Source organism: Momordica charantia (assembly GCF_013281855.1).
Source record: "Momordica charantia cultivar OHB3-1 chromosome 5 unlocalized genomic scaffold, Mcharantia_2.0 BLBB01000005.1, whole genome shotgun sequence".
Classification (NCBI taxonomy): Eukaryota; Viridiplantae; Streptophyta; class Magnoliopsida; order Cucurbitales; family Cucurbitaceae; genus Momordica; species Momordica charantia.
Genome location: NW_028275163.1, coordinates 7803851 through 7826015, shown reverse-complemented (window position 1 = coordinate 7826015; position 22165 = coordinate 7803851). Strand labels below are relative to the sequence as shown.

The following is a 22165-nucleotide window of genomic DNA, read 5'->3' as shown; positions in this document are numbered from 1 at the left end:
GATTAACAAACTGGACAGTAATGGAGGGAATAATAAGCTCATGCTACCCTCTGGTATAGGGAAGGAGGGTTAGAAGGCGTTTTACAATCTCCTCCTTGACTACCCCACTATAGACAAACCAAAGGCATCCTGCCTTCCTCCAAGGGATCATACCAACCCAAGGCACAAACAACAAGACCCCCACTTCAAGAAGCCGACATCCCCCCAAGACACCTTAACCATAGATTCGCCCATAAAATCGACCTTGATCCCCGAAATTTTTGCTTGGAGTCGATGGATTATTGTTCAGCGCCACTCTTTCCATGACGATTAGCACTCCGTCCTTCGGGCCATTCAGGAAACAGTGAGTGACTTCTGCTCCATTAACCTGATTCACCCCGATAAAGCCCTTCTCAGATGTGAAGATGACAAACAAGCTTCTGCTCTCACCCTTATTGATGACTGGCAAACTATAGGCTCATACAAGCTTCGCTTTCTTAAATGGAGCACAAAGAACATTAACTCCAACCGTAAAGTCCCATCATATGGAAGATGGATCATAATCAAAGACCTCCCCCTCCACCTCTGGAATGATTCAACCATCCCCTACATTGGAGACAAATGTGGTGGCTTCCTAGAAATCTTGAAGGCGGCCTCCAACCTTAGAGATATTATGGAGCTGAAGATTAAAGTTAAGAAGAACGACACAGGCTTCATCCTTGCTATCATCGAGATCCCATCAGCCATTACTCTGTAAGAGGACATACTTATACACATAGATTCTTTTTTCAACACTAGAAATCTGATCGGAAATCACAGGCCTTTCAACAAGGATCCGAGACAATACCACAAGGGCTCCGCCGGAGCTGAAGCCTTTTTTCCCCATCGTTGGAACCTCACCGGAACCGCCATTGCCATGGACGTTGAAAGAGAGCACAATAATCAAAGCACCAGGCCGGCTGTCACCACAAAGATCGATGACTTGACAGGGGATGTTGACCCATCAAGAAAACCTCTGTCCTTGGCAAAAGGGAAAGAAAAGGTCAATGACCTACCCACACCCTCTGCGATGCTACCCACTTGACAGGGTACAACAGACTTTAATTATTAATGAGAATAGAAATCACGTGACTGTACGGGAGAAACACCAACTTCCCTTTCACTTCCAAAAACGGAAACCTCGAATTATCCAACATAGCCCTATCTCAGACAACCTTGATGAAGTGGATTATTTATCAAGCCCTCTTCCCGAGGATAGCCCAATCCTATCAATATGCAATAGTGATGTAGTTAAGTAGCTCTTCATAGCTTTTCTCGATTATTAGCTACTGTTATAGCTTTTATTTTAGTAGTTTTACTTTTACTGCACAGTAACAATAGTTACTCATGTAATTCTTAAGCTTGAAACCTCTATAAATAGGTTTCAGCCTTTTAATGAAAGGGCATTGAATCATTTCTTAAAAAAACCTTGTGAGGTGCTGCATCAAATTGGTATAAGAGCATCCCGATTTTTTGGGTTGTATGGCGGGAAAGAAGTCGATCAACATTGGTGACTCTTCTCTCGTCAACAAAGAAGTGGAGCGAGCCTCTATTCTCTCGCCACGATCATCAATCGCACGCTTGCTGTCGGTTGAAGGAGAGGTGAAAACCATCCAGCAGGATGTCGGCGAGATTAAACAAATTTTGGAGATCATCCATGACAAGCTTGAAGCAATGAGTGTACAGCAAGCTACGGTTAGAACTCCTCCTCAAAATTCTACAAGATTGGATCAAGAAATGTGGATGGAGGATCAAAGGACTAATTACCTACCGGAGAGGTACCATACACCACCAAGAAGAGTCCAAGAAGTCAATCGGAGACCAAGAAACCTCCAAGAACAGCACCTTGTGCAGCCTAGAAGGTACCAAGATTATGTTCTTGAACCAAGAATGCTCCAAGAACTGAGAGCTGTCTGGCAAGACTTCAACCAAAATCTTGGAGTTTGTACACCAAGAAGGTATCAAGAAGGTTCAAGCAACAATGTTGGAGTTTGTACGAATTTTAACAAATTAGTTTCATACAAGACTAAGGTATTTTGCCACCAAACTCCAAACAACAGCCATGGAATATTTCTTTCTTCTTTTACAAAACTCACAACTAGAGAAAAAACCCCAAGTGATACCTTAACCAAGATGGGAAGATTTTGCCACCAAAAGAGTGAAGACACTTCAAATGATTTCATAAGACCAACAAAAATTTCAGAGGATGCAAGAGGTAACTCAATTTTGCCTCAAGTTGCTGCCTTCAATGTTGATTTCAGAAATTGTGGAATCCAAAACTCTTCTCAGGTTGTGGCAATTGAACAAGAGGATGAGTTTTTTCTTAAGATTGACAATTATTTTGATGGGGAAGAAGAGGTTGATGAAGAATTGATAGGAACAGATGATGATTCTACTTTTTCTTTGGCTACATTGTTCTTTGAAGTAGAAATGCAATATGTTAACGGGCAAAAGAATCAACAAGAATCTTTATTGAGATGTTTGGGTCAAGAATTTCACAAGAATTGTCCAGATGAACCAATGAAGAGGGAGAATTTTTTACTGGCTTTTGATTTTTTCCAAAGAAAACTCCCTTGGATAAGTTCAAATAACATAGAGGATGAATTTCTTTTGAGTTTTGCTGATTATTTTGATGAAGGAGATGAAGATTCTCCAATTGAACTTCAAGAACATCGGCTACAAGAAAATGCAAGAAAGCTCTTCCTTCCAAGTAGACTTCAAGAATGTAAATACAAGAAGAAGAAAGTGGGTAGTTTTCCAAAAGATCCCGAGGAAAAGAATGTTGATAATTTGGAACACTTTTGTCTCAACAAATTATTGCATCAAAATTTCTTGGGATTTAATTCAATTTGGTCACTTTATCGTTTTTTTGATGAGTTAAAAAAGACATTTTCGATTGGAGTATTTTTGAACCACAAGAAGAAGCGAGTTTCTAGTTTGCGGATTGTTCACCGCCTTCTAACTCCACTACTTTTCAACTCGAGGACGAGTTTCATTTTGGGGTCGGGGAAATTGATGTAGTTAAGTAGCTCTTCATAGCTTTTCTCGATTATTAGCTACTGTTATAGCTGTTATAGCTTTTATTTTAGTAGCTTTACTTTTACTGCACAGTAACAATAGTTACTCATGTAATTCTTAAGCTTGAAACCTCTGTAAATAGGTTTCAGCCTTTTAATGAAAGGGCATTGAATCATTTCTTAAAAAAACCTTGTGAGGTGCTGCATCAAATAACCCAAATACACCTATTATCCCTACCATCCTATTCGGGGATTTGACCAATATCGAGGCTGTCGGCACTCAACCAAACACCAATCCTACAACAGTCCTAGCTACTTCACCATCCCCAAAACACCCTCCCATCACACCACCAATTTTAGCCAACACAAACACTACCAACCTACAACCACTGATGGCAGAACCTCTCAGCATTGACTATGAAGATAAGAATATGGAAAAAGGCTTCTTTTCACCAAATGGGTTCCGACGCTACTTAGCAAACTACCTAAAGGAATCTGGCCTATGTATAATGGCAATTCCACAAACGGAACCCAAGACAAAAAAATCAAACAAGTTGGCTAAGACTAAGGCGGGAACCCGTGAGCTCAAGAATCTCACTTCTTCTATCAATTATGAGAAACGAAAGTTTTTCCAAGGGGGGCCATCCGTTGCAAAATGAAATTCTTGACATGGAACGTTAGAGGGCTGGACTCATGGAAGAAGGGAGCCCTCATCAAGCAATTCATCTCCCGCCTTAATCCAAATGTGGTGATTCTTCAAGAGACCAAGCTCTCCTATATGGACATCCTCATTGTAAAATCCCTGTGGAGTGCACATGGGATTAATTGGTCTGCTTTAGACGCTTCAGGGATGGCTAGTGGGATCCTCATCCTCTGGAATGACCCAGACCTCAAAGCTGCTGAAATGATTGAAGGTGTTTTCTCCCTTACCATAAATTTTTGTTTGTCTGATGGCTTTCTCTTTTGGGTCTCAGGCATCTATGGCCCATCTACTACAGAATTTCACTACCTTTTCTGGCAGGAGCTCCTTGATCTTTCCGATCTTTGTGAGAACCATTGGATCCTTGCTGGTGACTTCAATGTAACAAGATGGTCTTGGGAGAAATCTAATGGCAGACCCCTAACCAAGAGTATGTGGCTATTCAACTCATTTATAGAGGATTCCAGCCTCATAGACGTTCCCCTCACCAATGGACAGCACACATGGTCTCGCAACACATCCTTCTCCCTGATTGACTGTTTCCTCCTCACAAATGGATGCATTGACAAACTTGGGATGCCTATAGCAAAAAGGATGACCAGAACCACTTCGGATCACTTTCCTATTCTTCTTGACTTCGGACAGAACAACTGGGGTCTTACTCCTTTCAGGTTTGAAAACATGTGGCTGTCCCACAAAACCTTCAAACCTTTTCTTGAAACTTGGTGGGGAAACAAACCTTTGCATGGCTGGCCTGGACATGGATTGATGATGAAGCTCAAGTCTCTAAAGTATGCCATTAAACTCTGGATCACCGAGCATTTCAGATGTATCCACTCACAGAAGGAAGATCTCACCAACCTCATGAACTCTCTGGATGATCTAGAGGGCTCACAACCTGTCACACCGGATCAAAGCCGTGCCAGGATACAAGCCAAAGAGGACCTCTTATCCGTTGTTGCCAAGGAAGAAGCCTTTTGGAGGCAAAGGTGCAAACAGAAATGGCTGTGTGAGGGGGACGAAAACACAAAATTCTTCCACAGATTCCTAGCTAACAAGAGGAGAAGGAGTATTATCACAGAAATTCTCTCTAAAAAAGGAATCGGCCTGACACAGATCAAAGACATAGAGGAGGAATTCATTGATTTCTAAAGAATCGTTACACCAGAAAGGAAGGTCAACGATGCTGCCCTACCAACCTTCCATTGGAACCCATCTCCACAGAACAACTCCAGCCTACTGGAACAACCTTTCACGGAGGAGGAAATCTATAAGGCAGTAAAATGTCTTGGCACTGATAAGGCATCGGGCACGGATGGATTCAGTGCTGAATTTTTTAAAAAGTCATGGAACACTATCAAAACTGACTTATTGACAATGTTCCAGGATTTTTTCAAAATTGGGGTCATCAATGCTGCCCTAAATGAGACCTACATATGTCTCATTCCGAAGAGAAAAGAAGCTAAAACAGTGCACGATTATAGGCCGATTAGCCTCATCCCATGCACCTACAAAATTCTTGCAAGGGTTTTCTCTGAGCGTCTCAAAAAGGTACTGCCTCTCACCATCTCTGACCAACAATATGCATTTGTAGAAGGAAGACAAATACTGGACTCCGCTCTTATTGCCAATGAGATCATTGATGATTGGCAAGCTCGAAAGCTTGAAGGAGTGGTGATTCAGCTGGACCTTGAGAAGGCCTTCGACATGGTTGATTGAGATTTCCTTGATATGGTTCTAAAGCACAAAGGATTCGGGGAGAAATGGAGGAAATGGATTAGAGCTTGTATCTCCACTACAAGCTTTTCCATCATTATTAATGGGAAGTCAAGAGGCAAATTCACTGCCACTAGAGGATTGAGGCAAGGGGATCCCCTATCCCCCTTTCTTTTTATCATCATCACCGTTGTCCTTAGCCAGCTACTTCACCAGGGAGAACAACAAGGACAGCTCTCAGGGTGTGAATCAAGATGTGGCTTAATAAAAATTAACCACCTTTTTGCAGATGACACCCTCCTTTTCTCCAACAAAGATCCTTTCTTTGTCAAAAAACTCCACAAGATCATCAAGTTCTTTGAAGTGGCATCTGGTCTCAGCAACAACTATAACAAATCTAGTGTTTATGGCATCTCTATTGGCACACAGATCATTACTAGAATTGCCAATGCATGGGGCTGCACAACGGGATCGTGGCCTAGCACCTATTTGGGTCTTCCACTCAATGGCAACCCAAAAAAAAGAAATTTTTTGGCTGCCGATCAATGAGAAGCTTCAAATTCGCCTTTGTAAGTGGAACAACCTTTTCATCTCTAAGGGGGGAAGACACACCATACTACAATCTATTCTCACAAACTTACCTACATACTATCTATCTCTTTTCAAAATCTCGGCCAAAGTTGCTGATAGAATGGATAAGATCTTTGGGGACTTTTTATGGGAAGGTCCAAACAACAATGGCAAGCCTCACCTAATCAATTGGAACACCACACAACTTGCGATCAAAGAAGGAGGCCTTGGCATCGGAAATATAAAGCAGAGAAACCGTGCTCTTCTTTCTAGGTGGGTGTGGCGCTACATAACGGAACCTAAGCAGCTTTGGAGGAGACTTATCTCAGCGAAATATTCTAGATCTCCCTCCACCATTTGGCCTACCACTTACAACCTGAACCACAAGGGGCCATGGACTGCGATCACACACCAAACCAACCTAATAAAGGACACAGCCACTTGCCGGGTGGGGGATAGGAGTCAAATCAGTTTCTGGAAGGACAAATGGTTATCACAGGGAACTTTAGCCATCATCTTCCCAAATCTCTACATACTAGCAATGAATAAGGGTGCTACTATTAAAGACCAATGGTCCAGATCAACCTCATCCTGGAATTACAATTTTCGAAGACCCCTCAAAGAGGAGATATTTGACGAATGGATGCGGTTAACACATTTGCTCAGCCCGATTGTGCCCCTCCTCTTGAGGATCAATAGTATTGGCCACTGGAATCATCGGGGTCCTTTACCACCAACTCTACCTTTAACCTCCTCAACTACCACATTGCTCCTTCGGCCTCCACCCTCTACCCCTGCCTATGGCATGGAAAATGCCCCAAGAAAATCAAATTCTTCTGTTGGGAGCTTAGTCATGGGGCATTAAACACCCATTACAGGGTACAGAGGAAACTCCCCCACATGTTGCTCTCTCCTCATTGTTTTGGAGCGTCAGAGACACAAGGTCATCTATTTATACATTGCCCTTTTTCCTCTCGTTTTTGAAACCATGTGCTATCGGCTTTTGGATGGACAACAGTACTACACACACAACTAGGGCTTTTTCTGGATTGCTCTTTGGTGGGACACCCTTTCAAGAATGCAAAAGCTACTCTTTGGGTTCAACTCATTCGGGCCTTCTTATGGTCCCTCTGGTTAGAAAGGAATCGTCGGGTCTTCAATGATAAATTCCTCTCTTTTGAAATTTTTTTTGACAGGGTTATTGTTCTAGCTTTGGGTTGGTGTAAATGTTTATACCCCCATTCAACAATTACTCTCTAAACGAGCTTATTACAAGTTGGAGAGCTTTCTTGTAATTGCCTTCATGGATTTTTGTATATTTCATACCATCAATGAAATATTTGTTTCATATAAAAAAAAATAAAATTGATTAGATTATGTTCCAAGTGGTTGAGGTTTATGGTTAAGTAAATTTAAATGAAAAAATTACACCATTTTCATACTTAGTCGATACAATTCAAAGTTGATTAGTTTAGGTTTTTTTCCCTTCTTCATAAGAGATATAAGGAGGCCTTCAGATAAAAAGTGGCAAAAGCCAAAACCGAACAACCTAAAGAACAATGGGACGGGTCAAACTTAGCCCACCAAGATGGTAAAAGTGGAGTAATTTATAAAAAGAACTTGTGTTGTGCACTCCAATTAAAGGTAATGAGAAATCGAACTTTTCATTGAGAAAAATGAAAAAAAAAAAAGACATTATGGATAAGGTCATGCAAAAAAAAAAAAAGAAACAATCTAGCGACAGACACCCTATCTAAAAAAAGGGGCTCAAATCCAAAAGGATACCACCTAGCTGATAATTACAAAAAAAACTTAGAAATCGGTCCACAGGAAGTATTAAAGCTAATAATCTTCAAAATATACTCCCTAGACCTCTCCACCCTTAGAGACTATTATTTCTCTCAACCAAATCTCCACAAGATAGCAAAGAAACAAGCCTACCACATAAATTTTCCCTTATCCAAAAAATGAGGGAACGAACAACAGAACCTCCTTCATCGAAGCCCAACAATCCCAGTTACGAACCCATGACACCTCAAACAGCTTAAAGAATCGGCCCCAAATATCTTGAGCAAACTGACAATGGTACAATTTGTGGTTAAGATCCGCGAAGCACACACCACTGCGGCCCCAAAAAGAAAGAAAAGCACCTTTGAATACAATCCAAGGTGCTGTCCCATGTAATACCTGCCACGCAAATTTTTTTATCTTTTTTGGAATTTTAACCTTCCAAAACAAGGCAAACAGTGGGGTAGATGGGAGAGAGAATCGAGGCAAACAGTGAGCTGAACAATATTACAACAATAATCAAATGAGTTAGATCTATCTAAAATAGTGCTAGCATTTTTTTCTTTCCAAATAAACCACAATAAAGCCCTTGAGGCATTAGATCTGACCACACCACTTTAGCTTTGTCTTTCAGACACTTTCCCAATAACACCTCTTGGAGCCAATCTTCTATGTATTTCGGGCACTTTGTCTTTCTCAGGTCACCTCTTCACTAATAGAAAGGAACGCTAGGAAAAATATTGTAAAATGACTAAAATTCATGATCATGAGAGTGAAAATTAGCAAAACATGACTTTTTTTTGGTGTGTTTACCATTAGAAAGTACATTAGGTTTTAGTTTAGGTAAGAGTAGAATGATTGGTGTAAACCAAGTAAGGAAATTATATTTGATTTCAATCCGCCTTTACAATAGGAGAAGATTGGCATTATAGGCAGGCAACTGATCCTTTAACTAACTAACGGCTAGATAAAATAAGGAACTAAACTCATCGGCTAATTACATAAAACAAAAGGCTACTGACTACATCAAATTCCCTCCGGCCCAAAAGAAAACTCGTCCTCGAGTTCAAGCGGCTAGTGTAAAGGCATCCTCCGCATGGTACTCTTTATATATCCTCAATATTGAATACTGGGTGTATTCGAAGATCCGCCAGTAGATTTACCCGGAAGGCATTGTCTCCATACTTCTTGAGGATCTCAAAGGGGCTGATTTTATTATTCTGTGGCTTGTTATATGTGCCCTTTGGAAAACAAGACTTCTTTAAGTAGACCATTACTAGATCTCCTTCGGGAGAAGTTTTTGCTTGGCGATGGCTATCTGTAGCAACTTTGTAGGTTGCCGCAGCTTTTAGAAGGTTATCAATTACTTCTTTATGGGGCTACACGATCCACTCCGCCATGTGTTTCGCTTCCCGATTAAAATCAACAGTGGAAGGCATATTAGCAAGGTCTACGGTTAGTCTAGGAAGTCTAGTATAAATGATTTCAAAGGGGGGACTTCCCTGTAGATTTGTTTTTCATATGGTTGTAAGTGAATTCCGCCTGTGCAAGTGTAAGACTCCACTGCTTTGGTTCGTTGGTCCCCAAGCACCGTTTGAGGTTTCCTATGGTCCTATTAGTCACCTCTGTCTGGCCGTCCGTTTGGGGATGGCTAGTCGTGCTTAACTTCAAACTCGTATCAAATTTCTTCCGTAATGTCTTTCACAATCCGAAACAATAGTTTTCGGGACGCCGTGTAAGCGGACAATCTCACGGAAGAAAAGATTGGCCACATAAATTGCATTAGATGTCTTTTTACAAGGGAGGAAGTGTGACAGCTTGCTGATACGATTCACAACAACTAGAACCGAGTCATAACCCGTCTGAGTTTTGGGGAGACCCAAGACAAAGTCCATGGACGAATCCTCCCAAATTGATGTAGGAATGGGAAGGGGGAGTAGAGCCCTGTATCTTGAGATTGTCCTTTGGCTGTTTGGCAAGTTAGACATCGAGTAACAAAGTTATATACATCTTTACGTAGCTGTGGCAAAAAAAAATTTGTGCTGCCACCAGATCTAAAGTTTTATCACGGCCTAGATGGCCAGCCAAGCCCCCACTATGCATGTCTCGGATTAAGGTTTCGCGAAGAGAAGTATGTGGGATGCATAATCGATCTCCCTTAAATAGATACCCATCTAGAATTTGGAAGTCTTGGCAATTGACATGTTGATTGAATTGGACCCAGAAGTCTTGGCAATCCTCCCGCAACCTTCCTTGCTCAATTGCGATGTTTTCCATGTGTTTGGACAAATTTTCCAATAACCGATGAATATTCTAAACGCTAGAACGTACTTCCCCCAAGGAATCCTCCACCAATAGCAAGTGTTCGGTGGCCGATTTTGGAGACAGAACTTGTACCATTGATGGATCCACCACAAGACCTTTGCCGGAAACCATTGTGTTCTTCCCAGCCATCAGATCCTACGGATTCGATGAGGGCTCTGATACCAATTTGGTGTAAACCAAGTAAGTAAATTATATTTGATTTCAATCTGCCTTTACAATAGGAGAAGATTGGCATTTATAGGCACCCAACTTATCCTTTAACTAACTAACGGCTAGATAAAATAAAGAACTAAACTCAACTGCTAATTACATAAAACAGAAGGCTACTGACTACATCAATGATCAAACCTTTTGATATAAAATAGATGCATATCCAATAACCTTAGATAAAGTACACCAACAATTCCAATGTTAAACTCACTTGTACGAGAAGTTAAGTGAATTAATAGTAAGGAATCACCTGTCATTTGATAAAAGGTTCTAGAATCCATTATCCATTAACTCCTAGGCTTTATTGTTACTTTCAGAGCATTTAGATAGCTATTGTTTTGAGTCACTTTTTTTATTTTTATTTTTATTTTTATTTTCGTTATTTATTTATTTATTTTTTTTAACAGGAAAAATAAAAAGGAAAATTGTTTAGGATACAAACCCCTGAAGGAGTGAAAGAAAAGGAAAAACAAAAGAATCAAATGATAAGCTCAACGAGGAACAATACAATCTGCTTGAGAAATAAAGAACAATATAAACCAATAACCACTATTTGAGAGGTCAAAGAACATCATAGATGAAACTTGGCATAGATGAAACTTGGGGTATCGATCTTTCATAGACCTTGTAAATGAATCTTCACAAGGCTATGAAACCATTGGAACCAGATCCTCAAAGGGGTTCCACCTTGATAGCTGCAGAGCTCAACTATATCTCTGAAATCATCAAAAGCCACCTGAATCCTTTCCACGTAGTTGTCTCCTTTTCACAAATTTTAAAACTTTCCAATCCCAAATGTTGTAGATGATCTAGCGTGGGCTAGTTAATAGGCTGCTTGGATTGGCCAAACAATTTCTGGAGGACAGTTTGCTCGCGTAAAACCTTTTTTCTGGGCTAGTCTTTCTTTTCATTGCTAGAATTAAAAGAGGTTTCCATTATCAGGAAGGTGGAGACTGAGCAGTTAGGGCAAAAGGTTTCACAGGGGAACCATCTACCAATAAGTAAAGGAGAGATGTAATAGTGGGCCTAACGTCAACTTGGAATGGTCTGAATTCCAACAGTGTTAATATTGAACTCTTGAATGTTGTTCTTTTAGATGTGTTATTAACAAATGGTGGTTTCTTTTTATGATCAAAAGTATATGAACTTTGTATTTATGGATTTTAGTGACTGTAACCTCAGTTCAATTAATGGTTATGCTGGAGCTAATGCTCGAAGAAGAGCTTCTTCAGACAAACCAGAGCTGACAGTGGTTCATCAAAAGCCGGGGCCTCTTCAGACAATATTTGAGCTTCTTCCTGATGAGGCTAGTTTCTTTGAACCTCCATTGTTTTGGAAATGATGATACTGATATTCTTTTTAATATCCAGTTTTCCACAATTACTACTAAAACACTTGGAGTTTCTTTTGTTTACATTTTAGCATACCTAAGGCACATCATTTTCCTTCAGGTGGTTGAGCATAGTTTTTCTTGTGCTCTTGAGAGATCATTTTTGTATCATGGTCGTATGTATGTCTCTTCTTGGCACATATGCTTCCACTCTAACATCTTCTCCAAGCAAATGAAGGTTAGGAATGTTTAAATGCTTAATCTCTGTATTTGTTGGCAATATCTCGTTTTTACATTTTTTATATATTCTTTTGTTGAACATCTTTTTCTTTACATTTTGGGCTAAAATTCATTTCTGCTTACATGTATTAATTAAACTGATTTTTATTAGATTTGTTATTTCATATTACGTTTAGTTTCTTTTTTCTTGACAGGTGGTTATACCACTAGCAGATATTGATGAAGTATTATTCTCTATCTCCCTCTTTCCCTCTTCATACTTATTTCGTTACTTTCTTATGAGATTTATTCTTCATGTGTGATGGAATCTTTTGATTTATGAAGATACGAAGGACTCAACATGCATTTATCAATCCTGCTGTAACAATTATTCTTCGCATGGGTGCTGGTGGGCATGGTGTACCTCCATTGGGAAGTCCTGATGGTTAGTTCCTTTGTATGGTTGGTTGGACCCCGTTATGAAAACACAAAATATGGCTTTGAAACAACATATATCAAGCTTGTCAAGTTGCAATTTTCCTTGATAAAATTTTTGTTTTTATAAGCTTCTTGGTGGTACGATCATGAATTACTGAAAATCTAATTAAAGTACATGAATGTGAATTTTATTTTGTAAATCTTGATGCACCTAGATGCTTTAATATCTTTCCTCAAATTTTTATTCCATTTCCAGGTAGAGTCAGATATAAGTTTGCATCATTTTGGAATAGGAACCATGCATTTAGAGCATTACAGCGTGCAGTGAGGAACTTCCAGGAAATGCTGGAAGCTGAGAAGAAGGCATGTTTCTTATAATCGTCTTCTCATAGAAGAGTTTTCTAGAATCATTCTCAGTTTCCATTAAATTTGATGCAGTTTTTTTTGTTTTTAATAAGTCGTCAAACTTGAAAATCAATTAGCATACTAATAAGTTCCATCAAAACCTTGACTAAAGCTTATAAATTTATAAACAGATTCATTCTCCTAAATATATGTTGTTATATTGAGTCTTGGTAATTTGAGGAGATGCTATGACAAGTTAAGAATGAAACGTACCAATGTTTAGCGCTGTTTTGATAATTAATTTTGTTAATGAGTTTACGTAAAAAAATATTTTTTATGTAACAATTGGTTTCAATCTCATTTCAGGAGAAGGCTGAGTCAGCACTACGTGCACATAGTAGCTCTGTGAGAGTGAGTGGAAGTAAGGAGAAGACCACCGCTGATCATTTGCCCAAAAATAGAACTTTTCAGGCTTTCATTAAAGAGGAGGTTCTTGCTACCATACACAGCGTACGCATCACTTCTTACCCTCTGGACCTTGAAAACCATTATCCTATAATGAGCATAGTCTCTGTCGCGTTTTCTCTTCAGGGTGTTTTCCCATCCACAGCCGAGCAGTTCTTTACTACATTGTTGAGTGATGGATCAAGTTATACAAGTGCTTTCGTTTCGAGACGGAAAGATACAAATCTAGTTGTAAGTAAAATGCTCACTCTTTTCTTTTGGAAATTGTAAGTTGTAACTTCCCAAGCTCGAACAGTTGTGTCTTGGATTGTGCTGCTAGTGTAAGTCTAGGTTATGTTTCGTTCCTTGTCCAGACTGGAACTTAATTATCAATCCTGACTCTTCATGCTACTGTTGTTGTACTTCTTGTTATTGTTGGTTACTAATTTCATTAATCTAATTTGAACTATTAATTACACTAAAAGTTTTGTTATTAGTCAGACCTATATGCTGATATCATTCTTTACATTAACTTTCATATTATTTTCAGCTTGAAGTATGCAGACTTCTAAACTTTTCTCCTTAAAGTTTTTGTTTGTTGCATAGTAAATTTGTTAATTAAAATTGAATTAACTTAGATTCAAATATTGCTTTGTTCCTGAAATTTCATCCATTTTGATTTTGGTCCCTAAACTTTTAGAATTTGAATTTTTGTTCTTGAATTTCTATTTACTTTCTGTTTTCGACCTTTAACCTTTAAAATCCTAATTTTAGTCCACCAAGTTACACTAAATTCAACATTGATCTTTTCTGTAAAAGTAATGACATAGATATAATATATAGAATATGTAGATAACAGGTGGCATTAGATTAGGTTTTCAATAATTAATCTAAGTTTAGAGTTGAATGAAAATTGACAAAATAAAAAGTTGTAGGAATCAAAATACAAATTCTAAAAGTTCATTGACCAAAGAAAAAGAAAGGATAAATTTGAGGGACCAAAATCATATCTGAACTTTTTATCTAACTTCACCTATTTTCAAGTTTTTGAAGAGTGAGATTTCATGAGCACACCCTATATTACTTTTGTTAAGTATCTGGATGAATTTTTTTATGTTTATGGCATTCTGGGTGGTGTATCTACTCGAGTATCTGATTTCTCATGAGATGATTACTTACAGTAGGTTTTATCTGTGTTGTATCAGTTTTTTGTGTTAATTAAATAGACCAAATTTAACTAGTGGATATTTTGTTCTGGCTTCTAACTTTTATGTGAGAATAGTTATAATATTAATCCAGAATTCAATATATGAATATTAAAAGGACATTTATATAAATATATATAGGAAAGGAAGTATTCATTCGTACTCACAAATTTCTGGTAATTGTTCTCGCTATAAAATCAATTCAGTCCTAGTACATATTCTCACAATGACCAAAGTAAAACCACTATGACCTAAAATTTACATCTTTTTATTACTCGCGGTCTGGTATAACTTTAAGGGAGCATCATTGACTTTCATTGATTGCATTTTTCACACCTTATATTTAATTCTGCTATATTCAGATGGGACAATGGCATGCCGCGGATGAATATGAAGGTCAAGTTAGAGAGCTTACATACAGATCCCTGTGTCATAGTCCCATGTGCCCACCTGACACAGCGATGACAGAGTATCAACATGCAGCTTTATCTGAAGATAAGAAGAAGTTGGTATGGCTATGCTACTTACATTTTCTTTCTCAATATTATGTTTTTACCTGAAGTATTAATGATGTTGAAGCCCTACAATCAATTTTTATTATTCTCATAATTCTCTGATAGCAATATCATCTATTTTTGGTTTTTGACAAGAAACTGAATATCAGAAAAGGTGTACAAAAAAGCCAGAGTTAAAAAGAAAAAGATTTCCTGTTGGTCAACAAAATTATGAGGGAGTAATTACAAAGACTCGAGTACAAAAAGACGTGAAAAATAACTATATCATCTCACAGCTTGTCCCTCGATTTTCCTTCTTGAAGATTCTTCTATTTTTCTCCCACGTTCAATACTAAAGCTTCGATTAAACTCTTACTTAACCTAAAGCTGGCCATCCTGTGAAAAGAAGACGTGTTGCAATGCCCCTCCTAAGCCCATTCCAATTTAGCTTTGTCTCCAACTCATTTAATCTCTTCGCAGAATCGTCTCATAGTCACTCTTAGGTCTTAACCTCTCCTTCTTTAAGGCTTTTAGTGGACATATAATACCACAAGAGTAACATATATTACAAACCTCATATGTGTAGCATATATAAGTCAAGAGTAGAACAAGAAAGAAGCATACACCATTAATTTTCTTTAAATATTTACTATTTACTATTTTCTTTTTGTTACTCTTGGTAAATTTTTTTTTACATGTTATTAAACCAAAGTCTTTTCTGGTATTAAATATTCTATCTTTCCCTTTTTTCTTTTAGTACTTGATATGTTTTATTCCCTTTCTTTTAGGTATTTGAAATAGTTCAACACGCACATGATGTGCCATTTGGGTCGTACTTTGAGGTGATTAATTTTTCGAGCATATCTTCTTTTTGGTGTTTCTTGATATATTTGTTGCTTTTATAGATAGAGGACTTTGTTAGTTTTTAGTCAGATTAGTGATTATGCTGCTTACATATTTGCTAAAAACAAAAGAATAGATGGTTAAGCCATGAGCTTATGGTTTATAAGCAACTTTAGGCGACAATTTTATTTGGAATGGGGCCAATGCGTAATTTTCATCTTTCTACTTTTTCCTTTATTGTAAGCTCATCTAATATGAGATATTTTTAATTATAGCCTCATATTTTTTAAAAAGACGAAATTTATCCCAAGTCAAAGCTCTGCTTTTTGCTAATGTAGTTTCAATTGGGCAGCAGTATAGAAAACGTGAGTACCCAAATATCATTAAAATTTTAAGTACAGCAATAGTTATTTGTTAAATTGCAGCAAGGACTTGGGTCTCTTTGTAATATTGGCTTAAAGGTCTCAATTTCAAATCTTCCAATGAGCTTAATACCAAAAACTCTTGATGTCTCCTAGGTCCGAGTCTTAGGACGGGTGCGGGTGCTCCTGGGCATATGGGAGCAAAGCTCCGACTTCCCGTTATTAAAAAAAAAGTTATTTGTTAAATTACTTAGTCTCTACCTGAAAGTTAATTATATGTACTGCTTCAGCTCCATTGTAGGTGGTTGTTGGAGACAAATGCTGAGGACTCTTCTTCCATTGAAATTAAAGCGGGTAAGTACTGCATTCCTTGTAAAGTTGTACACATTTAATTAGTGGTTCACCTTTTGTCCCCCACCCATCTTTTTGGAGATCTACAACCTTCAATGCAGTTGTGTCAGCCCTCCCAACCCATCCAAAGAAAAAATAAATAAATAAGTAAAAGAGTTGTTAAAGATGAATAAACCATCACTCAACCCAAAAGCTTAACCTGATGGGTTGGGTAAATTTAATTCATATATTGGATATCTAATAAGCATAAAGAAAAATCTCTTATTACTTTCATGTGCACTTCGGTGTCTGGTAGCGAGCCTAACTTTTGATGCTAGTGAAAGAGAGATACAGGGACCTATCTTAGATTAGAAATGAAATGCTTGACATTCAGTATTTGGATTATATCTTCGAATAAAACTTAGATGTTTACCGATAATTGGGCCACTATTAAAAGATTGATAACCAAGACATATAAATGCATAAAAGAAGAGAGAGAAAATAGAATAAATAGCTGTCAATTTTTTTAATTATGGTAGGTAGGAAGATACCTGCCGTTGCTTACACCTAAGTTTTATCCTTGAATGTTTATCCATCTACTCATGAAATGACCTTCAGCTAACATGTCCGGCTTTCACCGAGTCTAATTCGAATTGTTTGTTCCAAAGCAAACCATGGGGTGGTTTGTACTATTCATATATTCATGCATCTTAGAACCCAATGTCTACTGATTATGAAAACAGCTATAGATCATAGATTGATCATAGATTTCTGTTGAACAGCTTAGTCTCCTTTGATTGGATCGTGGCCATGGACAATAAAATTACTACCTACCAACACTCTTCTGCATCATCCTTTTGGAAAGTAGTGCTAAGATCGTCCTATGACTTAACATTATTAAGAGCTTCCTTTGTATGTAATCTCTTATTACGTATAGAATTTGAATAGCTAAAAAAGATTTAAAGATAAATGATAGAAAGATTACAATAATTTGAGGTACTTGGACCCTCCCCTCTCGAGATCGCTCAAGCCTAAATCATACTAAACAATTGCCTACCTTCATCCCTTCCCTCTCACTCTATCTATAACTATTCTCCTAACAACTTCCCTATCTAATTACTATCGTATCCTTACTATTTTATTAATAATCCTAGTTACTCCAAAGGTCATTTCATTTCTATCAATTACATTCTCTCAATCAGTACTATCTTAAGTGCACCTAGATGCATGTGTGACACGATAAGTCAAGCATATCAAATTGGTGTGTTCTGCATATAGAAACCTATTGCTTTCTTGTGGTTGTGAAAATATTTCTGAGGAAGTCAGATCTTCTGATTAACTGACGGGGTTTTTCGGATTCGAAACAGGTGTACATTTTAAGAAATGGTGTCTGATGCAAACCAAAATAAAGGCAGGCGCAATGCTCGAGGTTTGAATTTTCTGGTTTCGTTATTGTTTCAACTTGTCATTCTATATTGTTTTTCCTGCTCTAGTTTCCTTTAGGCTTCATTCCAAAGACTTCATATTCATTAAGTTTCAGATTAGTTTTGTTCCAACGGTAAGTTGATAACTAATTACAGTACAAGCGGGCCGTGGATCTGAGGTTAGAGGTTGCCCATGAATACATGAAGTCGAATACTTCTGGCAGCGAAACCAACAAAACCGCACCTGCTCTTTCGGAAGCTCAGAGCAGTTGATTTCCACCAAATCCAGATTGGGTTCCACCTATCCACACTGTAACAATGGTATTCTCTCATTTTTCTCCCTTGAATAAGTTTCTTTAAAGTTTTGCATGGTGTTGTGTAGAAACAAGTTCCATCTGCGCTCTGTTTAATATATTAGAATTTGAACTTTCTTCACCCTGCCTCCTTAGGAGACTGGTGGTGCTCTGTTTATGCAACTTCTCATATACACAATACCATTGCCATACCAATATAGCAAAAAATGGTCTCCCGTTGTATATGGTCCAATTGTTTCTTCAACAATCATACAGAATTTTACCCTTTGTTTTTTGGTAATTCTGATGTTCATAAGCACTTTTTTTTAGTACAACATGTGGGATAGAGATTCAAATTCACGACTTTTTGGTTGAAGACAGGTACCTTAATCCGTTGAGTTATGCTCAAGTTGACCATGTTCATAAGCACATTTAGTTTGTAAAGTCTTGTATTTTATTCTTTTTCATATATACATTATGAGTATTGAGGCACCTCATCTAATATTTATTTGACCCTATAATATTTTATTCTTTAGAAACTCATAGGATTTTAATATCATACGTAGATAGCCACATAATTTTATTTATTCTTCGTTTTTTTCCCTTTATCTTTTACTCCATGTCTTGATGTATGATATTTAGGGTTTTTGTTAATCAATTTCCTACTTTTTATTTTCTTTTGGAGTTGTGACCTTTTTAGAGAGGTAAGTAATGTCTTGACCGGTTAGTTATACTCTGATCAATTAATCTATCTCCGAGGAAACTAATGTTAATAAGAAAACTTGTGAGAAGCATAAGTTTGTGTTTGTGTTTGTGCAACATATTTGATGAATTTGCCCTTCAAAAAAAATCTCAATTAGGTCCTTCCCTAAAAAAATGTTACTATAAAGTTTGTTGAATTAATGTTATATTAACATATTTCGATACGAGATCATGGTAATGTACATGGCACTTGGGAATGAATTTCATTAGTCGGTGGGTCGGACTTTGCTAATTGGCAGGTTGGTTTTAAAATAAAACAAAAAATTATTTTTTTTCTTGGACCAATAAATTAATAGGATAATTTAAGATAAAATATAGTAACCATCCGGGTGTTGTAGGGTACTAACACCTTCCTTACACCCAATCGACTTTCGAACCGAAATCTTAGACCATTTTTTTCATTTGTAAAAATAGCATCAACTAGCATGTTCACATATCTAAATATGTTAATAGAATAATAATTTAATAATTTATCAACATCATTTTAACTTCACAAAACAATCCTTTTAACCCATTTTTTACAAAAATTTTATTGAATGACCGAATTGAGAATTGACTTAAAAATAGAAAGTTTCTACTAGGCCAATATATTTCCCCGGGCAATTTACGAAAAAAGGTTGTGATAAGAAACGCCCAATTTTTCATGCTCGTGATATAGTTAAGTGATCTTTGAGTAATTTGTCCAAACCAAGAATAGCTATAATGTCTTAGCTCTTTGTCCATCATATTTGGCTAAATAAATTTTGTTCAAGTTTTGTTTAAGTTTTAAATAGAAGGGTAAATTAGTACTTAACAAAATGTCAAATTGGAAAAAGAAAAAAAGAAAAAAAAAGACCTAAAGTCCTTTTTTTTTTTTTCGGCTTCTGCCGTATGGGCCAGGCCTGGTGGAAGCTGAAGCCTTTATAGGCCCAAATAGCAAACTTTAGGGTGGTTGCAAAATTTTGAGATTATTAAAGTTTAATGAAATAGTAGAAAATTTAGTTCAACTGTTAAGTATTAGTAACATTTGGTTACCTTAATCATTTCTATAGATGTATCAATTAGTAAAATTATCCTGTCAAAAAATATTCATCTTAAATTTGAATTTTGTCATTTTAAATTATGGTTAATTTCATGAATAATATAATTTAAAAAATTACAAAAGTAGAACAGCTTTCAAAGTAACTTAAAAAAAATGTAAATTAAATAAAGAATTCTAAAAATAGATTATGTAGACAAACTATGGGCAAAAATAGGATAGTGGAAGTTGAAGTCAAAAATCACGTTTCAACATTGGTAAAGAAATCTCCTTTCATTTTCTTAAATTTCAGAATTGGATCTCCCTATCTGTTTCTTTACCTATTTCATCTCTTCCTCAAGCTCCGCCCTCTATTTTTACCAGATGGGCGAACAACGGTGGAGTCTTTGCTTTCAGAGACTTTTGAACTATTTTTCTTATGTTTCCCTCCATTCTCAATTGCTCGATCAACTTCTGGGACTCGTCGTTCAGAAATCATGTATTGATTTAATGTCAACGGAAAATCGTGTGCAATACGTCACAACCATACTAGTAGAGAATAGGTTGCAAGAGGTGGCGACACTAACGTGTCACACGCCAAGGATGTGCACAAGAGTGTAAGGAGAAGGCATACGAAGAATGCAAGGCGAATGCGACGTCAGTGGTGTCGGCGACAAGCTCAGTGGGGGCCAGTTGTGGCCCCGGGTCATGACCATAGAAGTCGGGGTTCCGTCGAGAGTTTGGACAAGCAGCTTTAGAGTTAGATGCATATTAGTGAGATATGCAAGCACGCCAAGTTTCGTGACGATCGGAGTTTAAACGTGCGCTCTACGTTGGCGAGTGACTCCTCGCTACTTTGCACGTACACGTCTGCCATACCAAGATTATCTTAGAATGTACTATAGGGGGAGGCATAGTGTCAGCTCTCCACCACCCCTACGCCTTGTGGCCTAAGTGAGCTACCCTATGGCACATGCATGTGTCATAGCGTGGACGAGCATTGCAAGACCAAGGTCTTGGGCGTCTTCTGTTGAGAATAGGAATCTCAAGGACAATGTCAAGTGGCACGGGTTTGCCGGCATTGCGCCTCGTCCCATGGGCTGGAGGTTGCACATAGGGGTCGTTATGGGGTACGGCGAAAGATAGGCCATGGGCACGAGAGTCGTCGTGCCTTGATTATGTTCGGATGGATGGATGTCCGAAAGGTCCCGGTCATAAATACAAGCACATGGGTTGGTACGGTTCTCGGTATGTGTATCCAAGTGAGCAGTGAAATCCGATGACATCCCGATGTTTAGGGTGGCATCCTACAATACCGATGGGCACCCACTAAGTGGGAAAAATCTAGTCTTGGATCTCGGTAGTAATCATCCCAGCAATATCTAGTAAGGCCGTTTAGCCCGTTATTGACTAGTTTCTCGACAGGAATGGTCTTAGAGGCGTCCGTTGGGCCCAATAAGCTCGTTTTGACATAGTTAAGCAGCAAAAATCTCTCGGTAGTACCTGGTTGGCGTTTTGAGCTGTTATGACCCTGTTAAAGGTCAGAACTCATTCCGATAAGGTCCTAGTTCATCGTAGGAGCGGGACAGCCGAGTGGTCGAGAACCAAAATGATTGGAAAAAGTGAAGCTCGATCGAGGAAGAAAGAACCTCGTCTAAGATCCGACGAAGCCACAAAAGGGCACGAAAAGTGAATTGGACTAGACCTCTCCGTAAGGCTGGCCATGATCGAGCTTAGATCATGGCGCCGCACGGTTGAAAAAGGTGCTACCGTGACACAATGCGCACAACTTTTACGAACTAATGCTATGTAATCTCAAAATTGCATCAAATACACATATTTGACCTGTAAATCGTGTCTGATGTATGCAACTTGAATTTCATTTTTCAATAAAAAAAAAGAAATAAAATATGTCTTCCTTTTTTCTTTTGTTATTGTCCTTTTTATCTTTCAAAATAGGAAGATGAAAATCATCATATCCGGACAATTTAATCAGTAAAATTATTTGATTCGAAGTATCAATATTATATATGAATTCTTTCCACATTTAGTTGTCATTGTCGATAGAAAGCAAAAGAAAAATCGCCAACCAAAAAAAAAAATAATAAAAATATGGTTTTTTGCATTTTCTTTTATTTCATTTTTTTGTTTTTGTATATGCATGTGTTACATGCACTCATGGCTTTTTTTTTTCTTTTTTCATAAAGTGACTAATATTAATAGTAAGCTAGCTTTACCACATTTAAAGGACACCTTATAAATAAAATTTCTACCCTTTTAATCCAAGTATAAATAGTATATTTACTGTGTTAAACTTACCTCAGTAAGAGATTGA

The 22165-nt window shown here is 37.7% G+C and overlaps 1 protein-coding gene across 12 annotated transcripts in view; it reads left to right on the top strand.

The window, feature by feature from the left end:
• The window catches only part of LOC111025402 (C2 domain-containing protein / GRAM domain-containing protein), a 34080-nt gene extending 15708 nt beyond the window's left edge, over nt 1–18372 (top strand). For 9 of the 12 annotated variants that reach the window (XM_088124263.1, XM_088124266.1, XM_088124265.1 and 6 more), the window contains 12 exons: nt 11512–11650; nt 11796–11912; nt 12109–12138; nt 12239–12338; nt 12588–12694; nt 13043–13186; nt 13268–13372; nt 14688–14834; nt 15608–15661; nt 16315–16378; nt 17722–17783; nt 17935–18372. In XM_088124263.1, the coding sequence (XP_087980389.1) occupies nt 11512–11650; nt 11796–11912; nt 12109–12138; nt 12239–12338; nt 12588–12694; nt 13043–13186; nt 13268–13372; nt 14688–14834; nt 15608–15661; nt 16315–16378; nt 17722–17783; nt 17935–18051 (1186 nt within the window). In that variant the 3' untranslated portion in view covers nt 18052–18372. The remainder of the gene's footprint in view (nt 1–11511; nt 11651–11795; nt 11913–12108; nt 12139–12238; nt 12339–12587; nt 12695–13042; nt 13187–13267; nt 13373–14687; nt 14835–15607; nt 15662–16314; nt 16379–17721; nt 17784–17934) is intronic. The other 3 variants (XM_088124262.1, XM_022303257.2, XM_088124258.1) reach the window with 2 other exon arrangements.
• The last annotated feature ends 3793 nt before the right edge of the window (nt 18373–22165 follow it).